Here is a 27,108-nt window from a genome sequence, read left to right as displayed (position 1 = left end):
CATGAGAAAGTTTATAATATTATATAATTTAGTAATAATCTCTTTGAATTTTAAGCTTTTCTTTATAAGGAAAGAGATAAAAAGAAAATCATAAACACATCTATAATAAGTTAAAACCTATATGTTATTACATATTTAAAAAGTATTTATTGTATACCTACAATTCAAGATTGAAGGAATTTTCATTAGCACATTTTTGTTATGCCTTACAGATTTTACTTAATCCAATTTCATGAGTGACACTCTGTCTTTAAAAAGGATGTTTAGAAGCCTGATGATTTATATATTCTTTGTGATGGCATTTTTCAAAAGCTTAAATGGCAGTGAAAAATGCCTTCCCAAATGCTTTGTGGTTTGTGTTTCACAAGTTCTCTTGTTGGCTCAATTTTGAAATGTGCAACATCTGTTTGATTGTTTCACTAATTCTACAAATAGAAATCTATAAATACTTTAGACCTCTAAATTTATGAATACAGTAACAAATTCCATATTTGCAATTCTCAATGGACTTTGTGAGAGCTCTTTTTAGGGATGGTAACTAATTTTGCAGCAAAACAATACCCATTAAAATAGCAGCAGCAAACAGTTGGGCAAGTGTCCCCCAATCTTTTCCAGTCTGTTACACATAGCCAGTCTCCATTTTTAGCCTCTTCCTGGAACTTCACATCTTTTTTGCACCACAATGACTAGAGCCTACCTCCTCCTTCCCAGGCAACCATTAGCAAAACATAGAGAAAGGAAACTCACGATGTGCTGCAGCTCACATGTGATCTGAGGGTAGAATGTAGAAGAAATTGTTTTTTATAAGCAAACTTTGCTTTTCTCTTAAATGTAAGTTCATTTATTCTCTCTTTCATTCCTCTGGCAAGAGGAGGCCTTGCCTTTAAGTTCAACATTTATTGTTGCTTTTATTCACTTCACAGTTAAATTGGTTTGCAATCATAGCTGTATGATCATAAAAGAAACGGTTTTAAAAAAGAACAGGTCGATATAACAACCAAGAAAAGAAATTTTAAAACTAGCTTAAAAATATAATTTCTAGTCTTAATATTATAAAATTCAACAAAAGTCTATTTAAGGAATTATGTATAAGCATTCAGAGAAAGAGAATATTCATGTGAATTATAATTTTCAAGCTTATTTCTTCATTAATAATCAGAAAAAGTTTAATTCCTTTTATTGAAAAAAATTGATTATTATTTCAAATGTTGTGCTTTTTCCACAGAAGTTAAGCCTTGAGTTTCTAGACATTAGATTGTTATTGATTGACATCTGGTCATGAAAAAGCCATGAATTCTCTGTTATCACTATTTTAAAGACTTTTAATATGTTGTTAGTACATTTGGATCTTGTTTCCCATTTTGATTATCTTGGAGACTGCTCTTACAGGTATAATGAACTGTTTTAAAAAAAAAGTCTTTTGGTTGGATGTAGATTCATCTCTTCCTGTAAGTTCCTAGAGTCTATGATATCTATATTTTTTAAATTTTTCTTCATTCTTATGACAAATTCCTAAAATGGAAAAATAAGGATACAATAAGACCTTTTAAATGCAATTGTTTCAGACGCACAAGACGACAAGATATAAGAAATGGAGACCCACTGACTCACTGTTCCGACTTACAACACCACGGTAAGTCACATTTTTCATTTTTCAACCTGCTAAGACCAGGCTAAAATCCTAAGTAATAATGCATATTCACGCACATGCATGCAATGTATGCATCTCTCCCGGAATACTTAAAGAAATGCAGCCGAAGAGAAATAAAATCTTACAGAAAGTAAATGCTAAAGAACACAAAACATTGGCCAGTCGCGGTGGCTCAAGCCTGTAATCCCAGCACCTTGGGAGGCCGAGACGGGCGAATGACGAGGTCATTCGAGACCAACCTGGCTAACACGGTGAAACCCTGTCTCTACTAAAAAATACAAAAAATTAGCCGGGCGTGGTGGCGGGCGCCTGTAGTCCCAGTCACTTAGGAGGCTGAGGCAGGAGAATGGCGTAAACCCGGGAGGCAGAGGTTGCAGTGAGCTGAGATCCGGCCATTGCACTCCAACCCGGGCGATAGAGCAAGACTCCGTCTCAACAAAAAAAAAAAAAAAAAAAAAAAAAAAAGAACACAAAACACTGAATTACGTTTTATTATCATGAATTTTGTTTTATTACGATGATAAATTCAAAATTTTAGATGCTTACAAGGTTTAAAGCTCAACTTTCTTATATTAACAACAAGAAGCCATGTGCAAGTACTTCATTTTGCATATAGTAGCAACCTGAGATGAGTAGGCAATGGAAATTTTCATTAAAATATACCAAAGGAAAAAACTATAGTCTTAAAATATGCCTTACAAATGATTCTTTTCTATGCTCATGATATAAATCTAATATATCATTATTGGGCATTCTAGTCAAGCAGAAGATAATGTGGGTATCCTTACACTGAATTACTAGTTGGGTACTCCCTTACACTGGGCATTTTATACCAAATTCATTTTTTGCTTCCTAAAAGATGTCAAAGCATATTTAATGTCGAAGTTGCTTAGTAAATGCAGAAACATCAACCAACCTTCACTTAAAATGGAGTAAAATTGTAATGATGCCCCACTTTCCATAATTCAAACATTATGCCATATTATTATGGAAATAATAATGAGGTTATGCTTCCCTCTGCTGGGGAAACTTATCAATGACAATACTGCTAATGAACATAGTTAAAAATGGCTGAAATGTACAATGTAAACATTGTCACTTAACATAATTATTCTATTAATTTTTGATGCCATTTATTCTAAAAGTAGTTAATATTTATCAGTTAACTTTTCTTTGATTTACTAATTCTATGTGTGGAATATTCCTGTTTATGAATTTTAAGAAAACATTACCATACATAGCACCCCAGCATACATTCCAAAACTTACTTTCTAAAATTCAGATCCCCTGTGGCATAAGCTGGATGGGTTGGTATTTGATTTTTGAATGCTCACAGGATTGTTTGGGGAATCCTAATACCAGGAGACAGGTAACCACGAATGAAGCCAGTGTTTCGGAACCACTTTGCTTGCAAATTTTCTCACCAGAGACTTTCCTATCTGTGATTATCTTCACTATGCATAAGAAAGATACCACAAAACTGGAGTAAATGTTATGACTGTCCCTGCATTAGTATGGCGCATTTATTGAACGCTTTCCTTAATTTTTTTCAAATGGCATATTTCAATCAGATCATAAAATATTTGCTAGTCTTTCATTAATCTATTTCATGGGAAAATATTGAATTATGATCAGCACCATTCCAGCAATGTAGTATTTTGAAATATTAATTCATTACACTAAATAATCTATTTGCCTTTATGTGGAGAGTTAATGATAACTACTGGAAGTAAAAGAATCAAGAGAATGCAACTGAATCAATCAGACATTAATCTCCATGTCAAAATGAAACATTATTTTGCTCATTGTATATTTCTAGGTTTATATCGATACAACATTATGAGTATTATAGATAACAAATATTTGTTGAATGAATGATCCAAAAATTTCAAGTTATAATCTAGATACTTGTATTGGTACTTTTGTTTTTCAGTAGAGATTTGAACTAATTGCACTTATTGATTTTTGTAAAAAATACCTTATGTCATACATTAACATGGAAGGTTAATATAATGTTATTATTAACACCATTATATTCAAAAACAAAATCTCTCTTAGGAAGCATCATTATGAACTTATCAATTAGCTAATGAATATTGATTATATGCCATCATGTGTAGGACATTATGCTGTTTTGAAAATTGTTAGAGATTATATGCATATATAATCTTAATGGCACATTCATTTGTTTAGGGATCCCTTTATAGATTCAGTTTGTATTTCAAAATTATATTAATGCTAGAGTTATGAGTGTAAATATATACCGGGAAAAATGGACCAAAGGAATTTTTATGAAAAATAAGACTGTGGATACATAAATATTTTTGACTGTTGAATGACTGGGGTTTGGAGAGTGTTTCAGATATTAAAGATGTGTTTTGATAAAATTAGAGTGGTTAAAGACTATTAAAATTTGGCATATAGAATGGCTTAGCTACAAGAAGAAAGAAGTAAAGTGAGTGTAAATAAATTTCTCTCCTGATTCTTATGTCAGAATGCATACTGGAGAGAGAAAAGAAAGTGCTACTGTTTAATGTTACAGGGTCTTTTGGGGGAAGGTTGTGGTAAACAACTCTAGATGTTTGTGATATCTGGGAGGAAAGGGTAAACTAGCCCAACAAGCCCTGCAGCCATAAAACATTCCTTTTTTGAATGCCTCTTTTTCCCTTGTCTGCTTGTTTTGATAACTGACCACACATAAACCATATACACCATAGATTACACTAAATTTCAAATATTTGGAAACTAAGGCAGGCATTCCCATTTGGCCAGGCTGAGCCTTACCGTTAGGAATCAGTGATTATTTTGGAATAGTTGACGTCAGTATTTGAAAGTAAAATGAGGAAAAATCTGGAACCCAGCCTTATTAAATCATGTATGTTGCCTGGCTAATATCAATTATCTCATCGAATAAAATATACGTGCTTATGTGGAAACATGTAAAAATATGAGATATTTTCACGGAAAGCTGGTAAACAACATGGAGCCAAATTACATACTTCAGGATGATCAGTTCCAGCTGTAATGGTAAACACATTCTGTAACACTCTATAGTTTACACATCCAGAGGTTTTAATAGAGAGACTGTATACAAAATAACTCAGAAGTAAGGTGGAAGAAATTTCACTTTAGATGAAACATTTAACACTCACTTGGCACTCTGCTCCCTTATATGTAAAGTGTCCCAAGTGGTGAACTAGGCCAGGTGAAACAGAAAAATCTAGCTACACCTCCTCCTGATCCCAGGATACTCTCCTCTGTTGCTGGTGGCTGGTCACCTAGGGTAGATTTTAGTATCAAATCTTAATATATGTGTGCTGGCAACTCTTGTCTTCCCACTCACACCTCAAACAGGATGCTAAAGAGAAATCTCAGGTTGTTTCCAATCTGTTCTCCTCCCTAAAATAATTGTTGTGTACAAAATTGGAGCTCACCTGACCTTGTACTCAAGAAAATGACTGATCAAGGCAATTTACCTATAAACTACTTCCCATTTTCTTTCTCACTAAGAATGGGCCATATTATGATTACATGTCCAGAAAGGAAAAAAAAATTACACCATCAGTACTAATTTTTTTAACCATACCATCATGTTAGATTTCTGAATCTTTGAAATACTTTATGTCCTATCTTCTAGTCTAATGGTATGACTGAATTTCACTTTCTAATATTTTTGCATGCATGCATTACCTTTCTGACACCTCAAAATAATATGTCCACAGAATTCAATCTTCTTAATTATCTCCTAAACTGTCCATCTCAATTATATCTTGGTTGGCATCAGAATCATTCCAGAATTTCATAAAATGTCTTTGGCAGTGCCATCTTTATGATCTGCAGAACTGTAAAGTTAGTATTTTGGAGCAGTGCTATTATAGTCTGTGCCTTAGCCTCCTCCAGTGATGAATCTGAGCATTTAGCCTCAAGAGGAGCCTCAAGATTTGATAGTGTTGGAACCGAACTGTCGATTCCCTCCTGGGCAGGGGTCGCCGCGAAGGATCACCCGACACGAGATTCACAGCAGAGAGTTATTTATTATTAGCGCGCTAGGGTCCCAAGCTCTAAGTTGGCCCTGGGACCCCGGGTGCTTGTTAAAGGCTGTTTATATAGGCAAACACAAGTTCAAACACAGCTTAGGGCGTGAAATTCAAACAAAGCTTTAGGCGCGTGATAATTGGGTCTAGCTATGGCCTGAGCAAGGTGTCTTGTTCTGATTGGTTGGGGCAGGACCTTATGAGGTTCTTTCCTGGAATTGTTAATTCCGGGAACATTGAGTCAGGGTCAAGGGTGGGACCCCATAAGGTTACTTCCCGGAATTGTTTTTCTGTTTGAGTTCTGGGAACATCGGGGGGCTATCCATGGCCATCTGGTGTTTTTTTCTTTTTTTGAGGCCTAGGAATTATGAGGCCTAGTTTCAATAGACGAGCATGATGTCAGCCTTAAAAATAATCCCTACCTTTAATAAATTATCAAATTTCATCAAATCTCAGATGATACAATATAAAATATACCATTCTTTTATGTACTTTTAAGAAAAAAAAACTGCTGAAGATGATCAGTCTGCTAGATGATCCCAGCATCAAACTGGGACACCAAATGATTCAAGACTAGTCTAAAGGAGAAATAAACTCTTATTCAGATGATAATAGCAAGGAAAATTGTCTGTTTCAATCATAATCATGTCTGGTTGGAAAGAGATTAAAAAATACTCCTTGAACTACAAGGTGGTATTTATGAAGACTTACTTTCTGAATTCACACAAACAGAATGGACCCAAATTTCAGACAGAGACTTTAATTTAAAGAGGTATCATGTCAGTAGGATCCCACATGTCTGGCAGAAGTAAGAAAGAATTTCTCCTAGAAGACAGCAACTTCAACTCAGATCAAGAAAAATTGTAAGACACATTCTGATATCAGAGATATTAAAGTATAAAGAAGTGTGCATCTTAGAATCAAATACTTGCAGTATTACCTTCTATGAGTTTTGTAAACCCTGTTTGAATATTTTCACTGGAGATAATCAGTCATCACGATACTTGTCTTCTGCTTAGGAAAAAAAATCTAATTATTCATATTATATGTGTGCAAGGCAAATGCACAGATAACATGAATAAGAAGAGGTTTGAAATAGCTTACGTATCATTATTCTCCACTGAAGTCTTTAAGTATGTCATCAGAGATCACCTGTTCATACACCTACAATTCAACTGTTACAAACTGAGATTGTTTTTTAAAGTTTGTTGCAATTTTATTTCAAAAGTTATAAGGATCACATATTATTAAAATACAAGATGCTATTTTCATTATTGTTTATGGAAGGTTTCTGCTTCAGCAAATGGGTGTTTTCCATCTCCCGTCACATCTCTTGGGGAAAAGTAAATGAAACATTAAAGTCCATGTTTCCTGATTTTTTAAAGTAAACGTTCCTATGGTAATTTTGCTCTGGCATAGAGATTATTTGTGCTTTCTTTTGTAATGCATTTGCTGTAAAATCATGAAAATAAAACATACCAGATGTTCAATATAAACTAAATAAATATTACAGTAGATATCTTCATATTGGTATTGCTTGTTAAGTAAATGAGTTTCAGCCTGCCCTATACTAAGGAAGCATATTACCCATGACATCACAAGATATTAAGTACAGTGTTTTATGTAACTATTCAAGTGGCTTCAAAGTTATGAAATTTTATTATCATATTTCAAATTAATGATCTCTGAAAGCAAGATACTGGTGACTCTGCCCCCCAAACATATTTATGAATAATAACATTAAAATATGTTGACCCTATGACTGTTTAACCGTTTGTATATATATATTCATACTTATATCTATGCATATGTATGTGTATTTCTGTGTGTGTATATACATACATCCATACACATATATACACATATATATAGACACACACATATATATGTACACACACATATACACACAGATTAGCCAATTTTAAGTTCAAATCCTCAGGAATCTATGGATTCAGGAAAGATTAGAAACACTTAAACTATAAAATTCTAAATACTATATCCTGGTTAATAATTACTTCCCAGCACCAAAGTCATCTTAATTTAGGGCATAAAACAAAGTAGTTTAAAACTAAAATTTTAGCCAGTTGAAAAATTACAAGTTGAAATTTTCTTTAAGGTTTCATTGTCTTTTTGTACTTGGCAAGTTACATCCACTAACTTCATATTTATTGGTCCTTTTTCTAGTAAATGGGTTAAGCACAGATGCATGTTCTTAACCACATTTGTTGGTACATGCACACATACATGCCTGCAAACTCACATTGAATATTTACACAGAATCTAATTGGTGAAAATATCATACTAGACACTGGAAAAACATTGTACTAGACATTACCTCGAAAAGTAAACAAAATCACTGTTATATGCTCCAGTATATACTGTAGATTTTGTTTTATTTGCACTACAATATATGATATTATCAAATAGTTTGTTAGCATTTTTTTTTTCTTTTTTGTTTTTTGACGGAGTTTCACTCTTGTTGCCCAAGCTGGAGTGCAATAACACAATCTCTGCAAAATGCAACCTTTGCCTCCCGGGTTCAGGCAATGCTCCTGCTTCAGACTCTCAAGTAGCTGGAATTGCAGGCATGCACTACCATGCCTGGCGAATTTTGTATTTTTTTTTTTTTTTTTTTTTTTAGTAGAGATGGAGTTTCACTGTGTTGGTCAGGCTGGTCTCGAACTCCTGATCTCAAGTGATCCACCCTCCTCTGCCTCCCAAAGTGCTGGGGTTACAGGCATGAACAACCATGCCCGTCCTGTTAGCCATCTTAACACTCAGGTTCAAAATATTCAGGAATGTTAAGAAGGAATGAATTTTTTTGTTTCCATTTTACACATTTTTAAATATTTTATGTCTTCTCAAGAGATATTGACCCATCTTTGAAGTGTTTTCCATCCACTTGAAGTTAATTGGTCTTTTCTATTGATAGAGCATCTATTGTATTTCTGCAGAAAATCATATAGAATCCAATGAGAAAAATCTAAGTAATGCTGCTTATACTTTAAGTTAGGCATTGTTACAGTATTCTGTGTCACCAGGAGTTTATGGGCAACATTTCCTTTTCTCCTGTTCTTGACCTTTGACACTGAGTATTATTCAAAGAAATATTAAAATTATAATGAAAACAACTGGAATTTTATTTCGCTTTATGTGGTACAGAAACTAACTGTATTTGTTAAATAACCTAAATAAATATGTAAAATAATTGGCATTCATTTACCCATGTCCTAAATTGTTTTAGTTTTACATTTATTATTTACAAATTAAACTCATAATAAAGTGGAAGAACACTAAAATTGATAACAAATCAAAATTGAGTGAATATGATTCACAACCTCATCCATCTCTGTCTTCTCTATAGAACATCAAATTTCCTCAGATAGGTTGCATTATTAACATTTCAATCTTGCAAGACATTTACGGGGTTAAAATGGAGAGTGAATAAATAGAAAGCTGAAATGTGATGCCTTCTGTTTCTGCTATATTGGAAGAAAATCAAATGCTAAATAAGGCCTTTAGCAACATGATATTTCTGGTCAAATGATGGATATCATGACTTTTTTGTTGTTACAAAAGGAAGCAATTTATTTAACTATTTTCTTTCCTCCCATTCTTTCTGGTTTATTAGCTTCATTTCATTTCCATAAATTATCCCACTAAAGGAGGAAATGATTAATTGAAGATTGCTTCCTTAAAAACATTATTTCTTGTCATTAACAGCTGCAACATATTGAAACGTTGTGTTATCCAAACACACTGTGGTGCTTTTAAAAGAATTTTAATGTTTTGTTGCTCTCAATTATTTTGTTCTAACCATTCAGATGGTTGAACCCATGAGGAATCACTATGCCAATTTAACAAGGATACCCTTCTTTGCTACTGGCAATTTTCATGACAAAAGTTTGTATTCAAAACAGTTGCTTTCTAAGTGTGAAATTTATTTAAAAATGATTTAAAGTGAGATTGCTTTCTTTCTGGAAGCCCGCAAAATTATCTATTACATGACATCCTTTAGTGTTACAGGTATCCTTGGAGATGTGAGAAGATATTCATGTGACTTCTCAGTTCTCTTTCTCTTCTTCTTATTCCCTATTTGGAATTTTTGATTTTGGAGTAGACATGATTAGTCATCATCATCTCCCACCCTCTCTCAAGTCAATTTTTATAACATTATCAAACTTAACAAATTTAGAATATTTGAAATGCTTACATCCTCCAGCAGTTCAATGAAGTATTCCATCATAATCAGAGTTATAAACCCTATTACTTTTTGCTTGATTAAACTTTTATTCATTACTCTTATATAATTGTGATAACTCTGTGTCTTGAGAATGTCAAAGTTACATGAGATTTCAGGTTTTAAATTCAATATGTTATCTGGATTTGCCATTTAGCAAACATCAGCTAAGCGTTTACAATTACCATTCTGCCAGGATTATGAATGCACAGTGTGGTGGACGAGGGGAATAAACCAGATTAAAAATAATTGTAACAAATGTAACTACAGAAACTCTAAGGAGATAACTAAAGAGAGTTTTTTTTGGCAATATGGAAGAGGAAATATTTTCTTTGATGGTTGTAGGGGAGTAGGATTCACGCTGAAGAGTGTAATTTGTCTTCATTTGGATTCTCAATAAAGGATTTTAAGATTTAATTAGCAGTTGAAACTATCACAACAGCAATAATAATGATGTCATCTGACATGTTTATGACTATTGCTGTGCCCAGATACTGTGCCAATATTTTTGTACAAGAATATTTTAAGAATAACAAAAATAGAAAGGGTTATAAAAGCCTGGTGCAGTGGCTCATGCCTATAATCCCAGCACTTTCAGAGGCTGAGTCAGGCAGATCACCTGAGGTCAGGAGTTTGAGACCAGTCTGGCCAACACGGTAAAACCCTATCTCTACTAAAAATATAAAAATTAGCCAGGCGTGGTGGCAGGCAGCTGTAATCCCAGCTACTCTGGAGGCTGAGGCAGGAGAATTACTTGAACCTGGGAGGCGGAGGTTGCAGTGAACAGAGATCGCACCACTGCACTCCAGCCAGGGTGACAGAGTGAGACTTTTTCTCAAAAAAAAAGAAAAAAGAAAGAAAGAAAGAAAGGGTTATAAAAATATTTCACTGTCTAAAATTGCTAAATGACCTATCTAATATATACAAGATGAGTTGCAATTGTTCGGTAAAAATAAAGATAAGATAAAAATAACAACATCACACACGTAGAGCAAGCAGACTGAGAGAGAACAAAGACAGACATGTGGCAAGAATATTTACCTGGCTCAAGCCTGTAATCCCAGCACTTTGGGAGGCTGAGACGGGCGGATCACTGTCAGAGATCGAGACTCATCTCTGAAGCACGGTGAAAACCCCGCCAGCCTCTGTTGAAAATAAAACTAGCCGGAAGGCAGGTGGCGGGCGCCAGGTCCGAGCACTGGGAGGCTGAGGCAGGAGAACATGCAGCACCGAGGCGGAGCTGCAGTGAGCTGAGATCCGCCACTGCACTCCAGCCTGGGCGACAGAGCCAGACTCAGTCTCAAAAAAAAAAAAAAAAAAAAAAAAAAAAATATTTACCAAGAAGTTATAAGGGTAAGACATATGTTTGTCTAACTGCTTTTTGTCAGTCAATGTAGATGGAAGTATGATCACAAAGTTCATTTAAAAATAAAAGAATCTGTTGTTCAAGAGAATCTCAATAATTTCTAGAAAGTAAAATCTGAAAGAAAAATTTCACAAAGGTAAACAGAGTAAACACGGCAATGCCATCAATATCATATCAAAAGTATTGTGACATAAATACAGTGAGTAATGGAGAATTGAGAAAAGTCTTCCTTAGCATAGGGTGGGAACACCCTGCCAAAACCAATTTAATAAAATCAATTGTCTGATGTAATTAACATGGTGTGTTCCTTGTAAACTGCTCTCAGATCAACTGGTTTAATCCAGAAGGAGATTTTATATCACTCTTATCCTGAATATATAAGATTTGATATCCTTCAGAAAATACGTAATCACCAATACTTCCTCAGTTGAGTTTTTGTTTATATTGGGTAACCATGAATTAAATATTATACTCTCTGAAAAGTACCTAGAGTAGAGCTATACTGTGTATGGCTGTTTGCTTTAATAAAGAATCAAATTGATAGCATACAGTAGGGGGACTATAGCAGATAATAAAGTAGTATATATTTCAAAATAGCTAGAGGATTTTACCTGTCACCACAAAGAAATGATCAATGTTTAAAGTGATGGATATGGTAATTACCCTGATTTGATCATTATACAATGTATACAATGTATACATGTATGGAAACATCACACTGTACCCTATAAATATGTACACGTATTATATGTCAATTATAAACAAAACAAAAAGTTAAAATTCATAGTTTTTTTTTTTTTTTTTTTTTTTTTTTAAAGACAGAGTCTTGCTCTGTCACCCAGGCTAGACTGCAATGGGGCTATCTCGGCTCACTGCAACCTCTGCTTCCCGGGTTCAAGCGCTTCTCCTGCCTCAGCCTCCGGAGTAGCTGGGATTGTGAGCGCCCGCCATTATGCCCAGCTAATTTTTTGTATTTTTGTAGAAATGGGGTTTCACCATGTTGGCCAGGCTGGTCTTGAACCCTAGACCTCAAGTGATCCGTCCACCTCAGCCTTCCAAAGGGCTGGGATTACAGGCATGAGCCACCGTGCCCGGCAAAATTGATAATATGTTTGACATCCCAAGAAAATGTGAAGAACTTAATAAGGTTATAAGAAGAACTGAAATATTATTTCTGTTTGTACATTTTTTCTGGAGCTGGGGAGAGAAGGAGGCTGGAGGGAGATAGAACACATTGTTAATGGATTTCTAATGTTTCCTATATTGTACAAAATGTATGCAAGTGGTTGCGGTAGAACAGTCAGGAAATGGAAAGTATATTCATTGAATGCCTTCTAATTATTATTTTAAAATATTGATTAGGTATCTGTTTATAGGATGTCAGGTTAGGGAAAATTAACAGAAAATTTTTTACTTCTGAACACCCAAATATATGGGTGCTTGGCTGAGGTTATTTTGAATAAAAGTTCTGTTCCTAAGTCAGACGTTGCTGATGGTAGAAACATCTTATGGCAGAAGACTTAATAGAAATAACTGCATCCAATAAAAATTTACTTTTGGCCGGGTGCAGTGGCTCATGCCTGTAATCCCAGCATTTTGAGAGGCCAAGGAGGGCGAATCACCTGAGGTCGGGAGTTTGAGACCAGGCTGACCAACATAGAGAAACCCCGTCTCTACTAAAAATACAAAATTAGCCGGGCGCGGTGGCACATGCCTGTAATCCCAGATACTAGGGAGGCTGAGGCAGGAGAATCGCTTGAACCTGGGAGGCAGAGGTTGTGGTGAGCCGAGATCGCGCCACACTACACCACCCGCGGGGGAAAAAAAGAAAAAACACCCCACAAAAAAAAAAAAAAAAAAAAAAAAATTATTTTTAGTAATTACTGCTGATCGCAACAGAACCTAACAAAACATAAAATAGGATAATCTTAAACCAAAGAAATACAATAGTATCGCTGTATCTTGACCGTGATTGATAGTTAACATGACAGAGCTTTTAGCCTCACTGGTTACCAACTGGATGATTCTGTTTCCTTTTGTTGGATGAAAAGGGGAAAGAAAGGGTCAACTTGGGAAATAATGAGACTTTGAGGTACTGGTAAGAGTAGTTATCAAAGCAAACTTACTAAGGGCACCAAGCTCATAAACAAAATTAACCAATTGTGGTTCTTGCCTTATTTAGGTGAGAAAGTACCTGAATATCAGAAAGTTTCTTGAAGAGTGTGAAATATTACTATATTAAACTAAAAACAATTTGTTATCATCATTGCGGAATCAAACACCATCTTATAGTCTATATATTCTAGATTCCACTATGAAGAAGTAGCAGATCAAATGAAATACTCTTTTAATATAAGAAAATATTTTCTATTGAAAGAATTATTTTTGTATGTTTTCTGGTACATTGGAAAAAGCTTGCCACCACCAGAGGATGTCTTGAAGAGGAAATGAAAACTGAGCAATTACCTAGAACTACAAGAAAGATTAGCAGAAAATTATCTCTGTGGACTAACTAGAATGATTAAATTAGTTAGAAAGAAGACAACTCAGTGATTTTTTTAAAAAATGTACCCATTGGTGTTACACTGGTATTGAAACACTTATTTTCTATTATACTAGTTACATGCCTCTTATCTTAGTCAATTAATGTATTGAAAGATTTATATGAAGTTCTATGTTTGAGAGTAATAACTTACTTATACCATAGTTTTCTTTAGTAGCTTTAGCAGATTATGCGAGAGACAAGTCAGTTATAATTGTAAATTTCTAGCTGGGAAAATAGACCTAGGAGACATGGCTGTTGAGAAAGGAGATGCTGGCAGATCACTGGGTTGTTTGTTTCTAAATCCAGTGGGTTTTTCTATGTTTTGCTGTCATTTATATGATAATTCACTCATATACAGAGATTGAGTGAAAGGTCTCCTCCTAAAAGTATTTCTTAATAAAAAAGAAGTTTAAACCACAGAACAGGTAGAAAAACAATGTATTCAATGTAAATAGCATTAACTTCTGTGATAGTGCATTCTAATTATTCATGGTAGCTCCTGAATTACAGATTTTCCAGCCCCTGTTGGTCATAGCAGTTAAATTCGCCTGTATCCCAGGAAGCAGATATCTTACAAACGAGTATAGCAACATGCTCCATATGCATTCAATTCAAGACACACTAATAATTTCAAAGGGAAAAAAACACAGCCTATACAATGTAGATATTGACACATGAAGATATGCATCTCCAATATGTTTTAAAATGTGACTTGGAATCAGTTAAATATTGTTCCTTTACATTGCAATCATTTCTGATTTATTTTCCTATTTCCAGGGTATCCATCTTTTCAGTAAGAAGGGACAGATAGTTCCCAATATTGGAAGAGTTTTGTTTCATACCTAGGGCATTTGAAAAATAGATGCTGAGGTTAACACTCCTGGAGATAGCAATTGAAGCTAGAAGGTGGAATGAAGTAGGTAGGGTATGATGAGAGTAGGAGATGATAGACACAGGCCTTGTACAGGGATTGTATGGGAGTAGCATTTTTGAAGGCTTTAAACCTAGTGAGAGCAAATCATATCAGCTATGACAGTCAAAAGTATTCAGTTGATTATGACAAGAGTAAAACTGTCAAAGTGATGACAAAAAAAGGGGGAAACATTTTTTAAATTAAAAATCTAGTTGAGTTTGAAGTAGAGAGCAAATATTTTTCATCTGTCTACACTGTCAGCTTTCTGTGCATGTAAAACATGTTTATTATTTTCTAAATTAATTTAATGAGTTTCAGATTGTACAGGATGTCATAATGGAAACAGGATTATGCAAGATAATAAGCAGTTTTGTTCTCTAAATGAGTTGTACCTAGACTCCCTGTGTTGTACTTTTGATCTGAACTGTGTTTCATTTACCACATTGGAGGAGGTTACATAAAGGGTAAAATAATAGAAACTTAATCAGGAAACAGGTTTTCTTTTAGCTGCACTTTATTATGTACTTTTGCCTTATTCCATAGCCTAATTCCTGAAAATAATAAAAGATGTGTCATTTTAAAATAAGAACAATTGAAACCACATTGCATTGTAATTATGCATCTGTTTTTCAAAGCCATCCCAAAATTTTCACACCAATTGATCTTCAGAACAAACTTGTAGATTATTTAGGAATTATTAGTGGGTAGTATAAACTTCCTGCACTCTACTTTCTGTAAAATGCTAGATAAATATTAGTTGGCAAATTTAATTTTAGATAAAAAATAAACAGAGGCAAAATAATTTCTCTGAAATACATCCTTGTTTCCAAAAACTTAATCCAATAACTTTTTGTGTTACAGAATAATATAATACAAACTGGCCCCATTAGTCCAAGCACGGAGTTTTGCAGTGAAAATAATTTCCTGTAGAGTATTTATCATGACATATAAAGATGTATAGTTATGCTACACACATGACTGATTTTGTAAATGTAATGCCATTTTCTGGTAGATAAATCTCGTCTGTTTTATGTAACCCATACCAAAATGATTAGTCGATTTAGGTAGGCATTTGGGCTCTGAAACCTTACATTATTGACATTTCTGTCATCCTCAATCAATATGAAACAACTTGAAACTTGGCAATAACTTGTCTCCTGAATTTCCAAATAAAAACTTTGGAAAGTTGAGATTACTTCTCTAATATTTTCTCATTTCATTTTCTCATCACTGACCAGATAATCACCATGGCCACAGCCCTGAAGAGCGAATCATCTATGGTGTAGAGAATAGTAGCACATTTTTGGAATGCAGTCCGAAGTCACAGCGAGCACTGGTCTACTGGCAATTCCAGAGGCGAAATGAAGAGCGAAAGGAAGAGGTACAGGAATGAAACTGACTGGATTATTTATATCTAAGATACACTGTTAAGTAACCCTTGTATTTTTTACTTGAGGAAAGAAAAAGCACTGAGAATGCTTATCCTCTTCTGAACCAATCAATCGCTCATTCATTAAACAAGTATTTGGTGCAGACTGATGATGTGACAGACTCTGTACTATGAATTAGACAAAGAAAGGTAACTTGGTAAGAGTTTCTATCCCAGAAGCAGTTTAGGGATACATATTAGACTCCCCTTATTTCTTAATGTGTTTACCTACAAAGAAATTGTGTTATCTAAATTTGTGCACAAATTAAAAAAAAAAAACCCTCCTACTAATTTTAAATTGTGTTAAATTAATTATGTTATCAAAATCTGTTTTTTCTTTATCCATTACCTTCCTCCTTAAATGGGGAAGGAAGGTTGGGAAAAGATAGTAGTAGATGTAGGATGAAGGATTTAAGGCTGCACTATAAGCTCTGACATCTATTGATGCAGGATGAGGCAGATTTCCCTGCTCATTTGATCCATTTATAATTCCCTAAGAGTAAAGAATTGTATACAGAAAATCTTAGTGAGCACTATGAGCCTTTAAAATTTTTTAACAGCCTTATATAAGTGTAAACAGACTATTAAGTTGATTAATAAAATGTATTATATTCAGACAATTTTACAAACATAATATGATGTTAAAGGTAAAAACTCCTCCATTATCTTTTGACATTTTAATCAGTCTTAAAACTATATAATCCCATCATAAAATGCAAAATTGACTTTATGCATTACCAGGTGAGGCTTTTTGAGACCTCTGTTGTAAACCGTGTTCAAAATAAAAGCGAGGTTACAAATATTCAAAAATATGGTCTCATATATATTCCCATTCAAGACCAACTAAATGAAATAAATAATTAGTAAGCATGAAATTTTCTGCTTGTTCAACTTCTATTTTTTTAAATTTCAGTTTTGGAAATCTTATTATAAATTCATTCTAATGCCCCATATCTTTCTAGTATCATGGTTCTGTAGTTCTAATTTCAATATTTAATGTTAACTTTATCCTATATTTATATACCTACTTTCAAATTTATAAAGAATCTTTGCTCTTTCCTCCAGTTACCTTGACTATTTTAATAATTATAATAAGAAATTCTGGCCGGGCGCGGTGGCTCAAGCCTGTAATCCCAGCACTTTGGGCGGCCGAGGCGGGTGGATCACGAGGTCAGGAGATCGAGACCATCCTGGCTAACACGGTGAAACCCTGTCTCTACTAAAAATACAAAAAAAATTAGCTGGGCGTGGTGGCGGGCGCCTGTAGTCCCAGCTACTCTGAGACTGAGGCGGGAGAATGGCATGAACCTGGGAGGCGGAGCTTGCAGTGAGCCGAGATCGCGCCACTGAACTCCAGCCTGGGAGACATAGCGAGACTCCGTCTCAAAAAAAAAAAAAAAAAAAAAAAATCTATGGAGACAGTAATATAACCAATACTCCCCAATACATCTTAAAAACAATTGACAGATATTATAATTCTCCTAATGGAAAAATGCTATCAATTTTCTTAAATTAAAAATTTTATTAACTGTTAAACTGTGCCTCGATACATAATCTAAAGTTTTACAGACACAGAGTTTCAGAGCTTATATTTCTTTTAAATATGTATATTTTACACTGCCTTTTTTTAACCTGCTAGATCAGAGTGGATGATCATATCATCAGGACAGATCAAGGCCTTCTGCTGCGTAGTCTACAACGGAAGGATTCAGGCAATTACCTCTGCCATGCGGTGGAACACGGGTTCATACAAACTCTTCTTAAGGTGACCCTGGAAGTCATTGACACAGAGCATCTGGAAGAACTTCTTCATAAAGATGATGATGGAGATGGCTCTAAGACCAAAGAAATGTCCAATAGCATGACACCTAGCCAGAAGGTCTGGTACAGAGACTTCATGCAGCTCATCAACCACCCCAATCTCAACACGATGGATGAGTTCTGTGAACAAGTTTGGAAAAGGGACCGAAAACAACGTCGGCAAAGGCCAGGACATACCCAAGGCAACAGTAACAAATGGAAGCACTTACAGGAAAACAAGAAAGGTAGAAACAGGAGGACCCACGAATTTGAGAGGGCACCCAGGAGTGTCTGAGCTGCATTACCTCTAGAAACCTCAAACAAGTGAAACTTGCCTAGACAATAACTGGAAAAAAAAAATGCAATATACATGAACTTTTTTCATGGCATTATGTGGATGTTTACAATGGTGGGAAATTCAACTGAGTTCCACCAATTATAAATTAAATCCATGAGTAACTTTCCTAATAGGCTTTTTTTCCTAATACCAACACCTAACAGAGAACACACGTGAATGCAGTTGTTCACTTTAGCAGACTTAATGTTTCCTATGAGATTTCACTGTACAGGTTTGTCTTTCTTCTTTGCCTGAGAAATAAAAATGTCATTTGCCATATTGCCATCTAAAGGAGAAAAACTGCATCAGCAAAGCCATTGTATTGAACTAAAAGTTTAAAATGAACTGCATGGATTTACTAAGCTGATGAATATTCCAAAACGTGGTTGGATTCAAGGATATATTTTGTCTACCGGCCCTCATGTTTGTATGTACTTGAGGAGTAAAATGAGTAAAATGATACTGAATGAAAAGTTCGTGGAAATATTAAAAAAAAAAGAAAACATAAGCCATCCATCATCCAGAAGAAAAATGGAGTACACTGATCTACTACTGATGTCTTCTTTCAGCTTTGATCTAAAGATGTATTTTATTAAAACTATAATTTAAATGTATCATGACAAATATGCAGTAAAAATTAGTTGTTTTCTAAGCTAGAGTAGGATTTGTCTTACAATTATTGTGCTATATAGTTTTTGTTTTAAAAATTCCAATGGTGTGCTGCTTTCTTTGGACATTTTATTTTCAATTCTGTAAGAGGGATAGATGATATTGTTCTAGAAACATATATACATCATTAAGAGTGAACCTCTAAAACCAGGATAGAAATTATGCTTTATTTCTCTGAGAAAATCAAACTAATGGAAGCTGTTCACACCTCCCCTTCTTTAAGCATTATCTAAATTAATTTTTACTTTCATAATGTTCTTAGAAAAAAAAAACGGAATATTTAACCAGGAAAAAAGGAAGAAATAAATTGTTTTTTAAGTGCATTTTACTATAATGAATCAATGAAGGGAAAAGGAACTGCATATTTCATGAAAATAATAAGCATTGTCTTAATATACTGTTAATAGAAAATGTGTCTTAATTCTGTGCTTGAATTCCTGCATGATATTTGAGACAAAGATGTCTCTTATGATTCCACTAAGAATTTTATCTGTGTCACTTAATTTTTTTGAAAGAGAGAGATCAATAACTATTCAGAGCAACATGTTAAAGGCAAAGTTTCCAACCATTTACATCTGTATCAGGTGCCTCTTATCTTTCCTTATTTAAGACAATTATTTGTACAAGAAACACATGACTCTTTTCATGTCAATGGGAGGGACTTTTCTACAAAGTATTTTCCAGGATGCAACCCACATTTAAACAATGTGAAACTCTTTGTTTCCTGCAACAACTTACAAAATAAGGTAAAAGACTAAAATTCAAGATTTGCTTCCTTCATTGTACTAAGACGATTCATTGAGAATCACTGACTTTGAGATATTTAAAACTTTCAGCATTATACTGTGGTTTCTTTTGCACTGCACTCACCTATTCAGGACTCCTCCCCCAAGTTCCTCATCATGCACAAAAATGCAAAGAAAACATCTTATTAGTAATTAATGAAGCAACATTGAAATTCTAATTCTAGCTGTCTTTGGATTCTAATTAACTCAGCATCAATTTCTCACCTCAGACTACAGTGAATTTTTATTTTCTATCAGCTGAAATATTTCACAGATGGAAGCTCATGTTTCAGTTTTAATGATTGCCTTGAATAAACAAGTTGTTGCCACTTGTTTCAAACAGAAGCCTAAAAATAATCTACATTCAATTTTAGGCTCCATTGACTAATATTGTGTTGCTTTTGGAAGTACTGTATATCCTCAAATGGAAGCCGAATCATTAAATTATTTGAAGGACCCACCACTGTACAGAAAATAGTGTTTGAAATATAAATCGAAGAACAAAGAGTGCTCCAAAAAATAGGTCATTCTTTTATTTTCATAAAGTACCTTAACTGTACTAACATTCAGTGTTGTGTTTCATTCTAAATTTTGCAGCTGAAATAAATTTATTTGCAATAGCAGAAATATCTTATTATTCATCCTCAAAAATAAAGGATTTGAAGGGATAGAGATTATATGATAACTTTATAGAAGCCTTTCAAAATCTGAATGCATTTTGTTTAGCATTATGAAATGACAATAGAAAAAAGTCTCGACTTCAATTAAAAGTTACACAAATAAACAAATCTACAGGCATGTCTTTACATACCATCAGGTCTAAGTTTTCCAAGAAAATTGTAGATATAACTTGCAGATAAGTAACTCATTACAGTCATAATCTCTGCCCATGTGTATTGAGAGGGGGCAGTTTGCACGAAAAAGAATTATTGGCCCATTTAATAATTCAGCTTTAATAGACTTTGTCATATGCATGAATCATCAGAGATGAAACTGTTTGAGAGACTCATGTGACCTTACGAAAATTACAACAGCAGTCTTAAAGTATGAAAAAGATGCATCACAGCAGAGACATTATGGCCCAGTTGATATCAAATGTAAAATGTAAATGCATGTAAATGCACACTTCATTTTATGTATTATTTAGTAATTTTCAATGGTATGTGTTTAATATTTTTGCTACCTACACATCAGGCAAAAAAGATGTAAATAATTTGGGAGAAAAAGAGAAAGAACAGTGTAAAATAAAACTTTCTACAGGTACTCCATTTCAGTGTGTTCAACATCCTAAAATGCAAGATTTTCCCACGCAGGTGACAAGGTGGTTTATGTACTATATAAGGGCAGAAGGTGCGTGCCCATTCAATAAGCATGTTTTTTGCCAGGTAGGAAATATGTTCCATATCTGTATTTATCATTGCATTTCAGATGGGAACTAGAAAAACTGGAGAGAAAAATGTAATGAAACTGCTGCTGTAAATTATTCCTTTTAGCATGTATTCACTTGCTAAATACACATTTCTTCAAAATATTTGAATTCAGATGTCTTTACTGTTCCCTATAACATATGGTGTTAAGGAACATAAGCTCATAAAATGTTGAGAACCAGAGTCAGGTTGCTACATAATTAGCTAACAGATTTCTTCATTGTAATCATCTGTAAACTGGATTCTATATTTATGGTGAGGATGTGAATTTTTACGCCCTTTAAATTAAATATTGTTCTTTTTAATGTCATACCTAAAAAGGAAATGTAGGGATAAATTTTTATAATGTGTCATTTTCATAATCAGTTTGGTTTTATTCAGGATCTACAAAGATGTCAGATGATTGTTATTGAAATAGCTAATCTTAAAGGTCACAGACAAGCGTTTTATTAATATGCAGCCATTAGTATAATATGTTAAAATCTTTGTTTTATTAGTTCATTTTAAAACACAATTTCCATTCAATTTAATGAAACTCTATCAGGTTTCATGATTTCAAAGACAGACTTAAATAGGATTCAACATTCCCGTATTATGTAATAACATGTTAGAATTTAACTAGTCTAACACCAAAGACATCTATTACTTTTAACTTGATTTGTAATAATTATTTGAAGTCAATGTTAATGGTTACAAATACACGTTTCCATAAAAAAGAAAACAGTATTTTTCAAAAATCTGTAAAAGTTTATTAGTTTGTTGGATCACTAAAAATTTTCTTAAACTAGTTAATTAAGTGAACATAATTTTTCAAGTTAATAAATTAAGAAAATATCTAAATGAAAGAGAGAATGAAATCAATATATGTGGCAGCCGATATAGTAAGGACAGTTTCACAATCAATGTAACCAAGGAAAATAGCTTTGTTATCATTTCAAACATGCAGGCACACACAGGCAGAGGCAAAGCTGGAACCAAACCAAACAAAAAGATGATTTTGAATATTAAAACCTGGGCCTCTAGACACTTTGCCTTTTAGAACCAGCTTCCTACATGACCGAGTAAATTCCACTGATAGATCTTGAGTATCTACAATGTCCTAGGCATTATGTTAGGTGATGAGGACACTAAAGTGAATAAGACATAACCCTTGTTCTCAAAGAGCTCACACTGAAATTAAGGAAACAGAGAGAAATGACTTATCATCATCTAATCCAGCAAGTCTTTCCTGATCCTCCCGTCCCTAGTTCAGGCTAACCACCTTCTCTGTGCTAAACCTGTGCCTTGTATATAGCTTTTATTGTCACACTACCCCAGTGTGTGGTTTGTTTATGTTTCCATCTCCATTTCTAGACTGTGAGCTCCTTGAGGGCAGGATTTGTATCTAATTGATCTCTGTCCCCAGTGTCTAGCATGATGCCTGGCACAAAGAGGGAGCCCAATAAATCACTGTTGAAAAGAACCAAGTTACCATATGACAACTGCCAAATACAAGCTCACAATAAGTAGTATGGATCAAAGGAAAAAAAAAAAAAAAAGGAGGAATTAACTTGTGGAGAGAGATCATAGATGCTTCAGAGAACAAGTGACTTTCCAGCTGTGAATCAGTCAGATATGCCTAGATGAAGAAACAAAATGGCAATCTGAGTAGAAAAAATAAGGAGAAAGGAGGAGAGGTGCAAAAAAAAGTCCTTTTTCTGAGAACAAGTATTCAAACAGATAAAACACAGGTTTCATGAAGAAAAGTTAAATGTCCCACTACTATGAGTCAAAATAGTGCATTTGCTTTTTCCTGGGTTTTGATTTATCGCCCTCTGTTTGTACCCCACATTCTCATCCTTGGCACAGACTGTCATATGTCATGCATTCAGCCTCCCACACTTCCACCCCACAATCTCTTTACCTTCCTTCTTAATGTTCACCTCATTTATCTTTACTCAGTTAAAGTCATAGCACTAGGCAGTGTTCCCACAACCATCTTCAAACTAATCCTTATTTCATAATCTCTTCTCTAGTTCAAACCACCACGCATCAGCTGAAACTCTGAGTTCTACAAATAAATATTTACAGGAAGCTAACTTCATCAGAGACTCCTCTGTGCTCTGACTCAGTTCAAACGAAAGTTTGTGTTATATTTCACCTACCTACAGCCTTACCTCACTTAGCTAGCATTAGACTACTCAGCAATGAGTTCCAACATTGCCTTGCTAAAAAGCAAGGGGGCTCACAAACAAGACTTCAGCAAAGATAGCATTAAAATATGAAGTTTGCATTTGTTCAAGGCATACCTTAGTTGGAGTAATCCATGGCCAAGATAGGCAGACTTCTATTATTTTAAACAAACAAACCAAAAAAGTTTTTTTTTTTTTTTAAATGAGACCCACCTTCATCTTGAATATGTCAATCCCACATCACCATTATATTAAATGTCATGTTTTTCTCATATAACAAAAGAATGGATTTTATTTCTTTTAATCTAAACACTATACTTGTATATACAATGTTTATTTATATAGGACCTAAGCAAAAGTTTTTATAGATGTGTTCATGTCATCACAATTCAGGTAATTTGAAGTCTCAACTTCCGTCTTCTCTCTTTGTAAATCTCACTGAAGCATTAGACCTCAAGTAAATACATTTGTAAAAAATCCATGTCATTTGTGTAGCTCAGTTCTTAATGTTTTGTTTGTCTTGTTGATAACTAATTCCAGAGAAGCTTAAACATTTTCAGACAAAGTTTTCATCTAAAATCAAACAGCCACTTTAGGAATTTTTTAAATACACCACAATTTTTAGGGATTTTCATCCCTCAAAAAAGATTGACAGTTTTATTAGCCCTCAAATATTTGTATTTTACTCATGCAGTGTTTTAAATTGCTGATAAATGTGAAAAACTTAGTTTAAGTCTGGGTCTGTATATACCATTCAATGTATTCAATTTAAATTTAGATTCTGATGAATAATGGTCTAAGTATCCAATTTGCATTGTTGCCATCTATCAATTTCAGAATCATTGCTCATTTTCTTCTTTGCAGAACTTTTGACCCTAATAGCATGCCTGTTGAAATTATTTTTATTGTATTTGGCTTCAGAAGTGGTTTAAATTATTACCCAATGAATATTAGACAGCATCACAAAAATAATCTGTTAGCCATATGGAAAAGAATACTGTCAAGGAGTTTATTGAATTCTTAAACTATTTACTCAAAACATAAGAGAATACTTATCCCAGGATTATTCTATTTTGATCAAAACAATTGTGTAGTCATTAACTTTAGAAACATTACATTGTTTAGGTTTCTTCTTTAACTTTCTAACCTCTCTAAAATCCAAAACCAAAACAAACAAAAAATCAACAAGTAATCTAGTTGGCAAAATCACTTATCATTTAAAAAGTAGCATGTCCTCTTCCCCTCAGTGAAGATTTGAATGTAATTTGCAACTGTGACCATACTGGTTTTCTTCTTCTAAGATCCTCTGGGTCCTTAGACGTTGTTTCTAAAAACTACATCATATCAGGAAGCTCTATATTCATTATTGAGAAGCAATATTCTTGAACTTGTAGAAGGAAATATTCATATAATTTATAAAATTTATATCAATAAGCCCAAAGCAGAAACTCTTTATAATACATTGTACTGTATTAATTTAAATGTAATAATATAATATTAAACAAAATCAACATAAGCTCAAGTATAGAAGCATTAATACATCGTAAAGTGCTACAGTTACTGCCTGGTGATAGTAACATTACATTTTTTATATTCATTGTGTTTTTAGATATTATATTCACTACCTATTTTTATATTAATTGTGTTTTTAGATATTATAATCTAAATATTTTTATGATATCATGTAGGCCTTTTCGTATGAAGTAAGACACACAGCCTAAGGATCTCGCATAACATACTGTACTTGGGTTTTCTATGGTGAGTGAGAATTAGCCTCTGACTTTGAGAAACTCACAGTCTATTCAAGAGAGGGAAACACAACATTTAACATGATGTGTCATACAAGGGATATAATAATAGTTGTAGCAGTCACATTAGTAATGATAGCAGTAATATCAAGTGTTTACAACATACTGTTTTCCTTATCAAGTGTTTTATTTGTATTACTTTAATTATTATAACAACTCAAAAAATCCTATTTTATCCTTATTTTTTCAATAAAGAAACTGAAGTACAGAATGGTTACATAACTAACTGCTCAATTCACATGATCAAAAGCAGTAGGCATAAAGTTCTAATTCAAGTATGGTTTACAATTACCTGTGTTTCCAGAAAGATAACTAGTTATTGTAAATACAATTTAAGGTGCTATGCTGTATGGAAAGAAAGAAAAAAGATGTCAAAGACTCTTAGAAGATGAAGGAGAGAATAGAGAGTGAATTGACCTAGAAAGAAGGGAATATATCTTTCACTAAGATGGGAGAGACCATCAAATAGGAAATCAGCAGAGTAGTTAAACACAGGTTTTGGAGACCTGCAAACCTGGGTTGAACACCTGCTATACCCATGTACTTAGTGATGTCTTTTAGTATTGATTTATTTTTACTTCTCTGGACCTCAGTTCGCCCATGTATGAGATTTTAATATCTCAGTTCTTCCATCTATATGAGATAAATGATAGAAAACTTATTCACAGAATTGGGGTAATAGTTAACATTGACATATAATGTTTATTGCTAACACTAAAATTTACTCACTTTTCTTGATTTCCATCCTGATAATGATGAGAACATGATGTTCTTTCTCATTTCCAAATAAAATGTTTTTTTATTATATCTATTACCACCTTCTGTAGATCTTTAGCCCTCTGCTTTCTGTCATTAATTTCTCTTGCTTCCCATTTTAAAGTAGTAGTTGTAAAAAATAGATAAAATCTCCCTTAGTCATCTTTTTCATGTGAGCACTTTTCTACAGCTTACCTTTGCCCATAAATATTTGCAAAAGAAATTCTAAATGACTCCTAATCAAAGATAACAGATGTTTGACTTTTTATCCTCTAAAAAAACACTGCATTAAGATACCAGCACTTTTATCTTAATTTCCAACCATGTTAACTTTTAATTCCTAATTTTGGAGCTACTGTCTGCCATCATGACCTCTAAGAATGTATTTTAGAATACATTAGGCAGTTATTTTTTACTAAGTAATCACATATTTAATTCTTTTAATGTATAGTTTTCAAAGTTAGCATTTTCCAGCTCAAAAAGGAGACAGTTTTCTATTCACTACCTAATAAAGTATCTTCCAGAAGACAAAATGATTATTTTTATACAGGCTCAATGAAATAAATTATATGATATTAAGTGTGTTTTCATATATGAAAAGATTTGAGACACAGTCCAAGCAATTGCAAGTGCTGATGAAGAGCTTTCAAAAATAAAATCAAACTCAAAAAGTATATATTGTTGAAAAAATTCTATTTATTGTAATAAGATATAATTCACAGGAAGAAAATGTAAGCAGAGGCATTTATTCATAGTCTCTAAAGAATGCATGAAAAGACCACTACCATAATTCACACCTAAAAAGATGATAATTTATGCAAAATCATTCCCTTTAAAAAGTAGAGATGAAAGGAGACGTGACACCTCAAAACCCTGCCAAGCTAGGGATAAACATAAGAAATAAACCATATGTGTTGTGGGAGGCAAATCCACAAAGAAACTGTTAGGCAAAAATAAAACCAAACTATGACATGATCCAGATGTTCACTAATATGAAGGTCTCAGCAAAATCTGATGGACTTCAAGGTCTGGTAGGAAAGGATAAAAGTTCCAAAAGTGTGAACACTGATTGACTTCAATTATATGGTAATCTTTTTTTAAATAATTGCTTTTGTTTGAAGTATTGTCGTCTTTAAGCTTTAACTATCTTGGAAATTGATAAAAAGCAGCACAAAAA

General features: G+C 33.7%; 1 protein-coding gene across 2 annotated transcripts in view; it reads left to right on the top strand.

The window, feature by feature from the left end:
• The window catches only part of SEMA3A (semaphorin 3A), a 220,399-nt gene extending 199,099 nt beyond the window's left edge, over window positions 1-21,300 (top strand). For both annotated transcript variants that reach the window (XM_021936114.2, XM_003896385.5), the window contains 3 exons: window positions 1,566-1,633; window positions 15,988-16,130; window positions 17,818-21,300. In XM_021936114.2, coding sequence (XP_021791806.2) covers window positions 1,566-1,633; window positions 15,988-16,130; window positions 17,818-18,273 — 667 coding nt within the window. In that variant the 3' untranslated portion in view covers window positions 18,274-21,300. The remainder of the gene's footprint in view (window positions 1-1,565; window positions 1,634-15,987; window positions 16,131-17,817) is intronic.
• The last annotated feature ends 5,808 nt before the right edge of the window (window positions 21,301-27,108 follow it).

The sequence above is a fragment of the Papio anubis genome, chromosome 4 (genome assembly GCF_008728515.1).
Source record: "Papio anubis isolate 15944 chromosome 4, Panubis1.0, whole genome shotgun sequence".
Classification (NCBI taxonomy): Eukaryota; Metazoa; Chordata; class Mammalia; order Primates; family Cercopithecidae; genus Papio; species Papio anubis.
The sequence above is the reverse complement of the archived record's forward strand: the minus strand, read 5'-3'. Positions and strand labels throughout refer to the sequence as shown.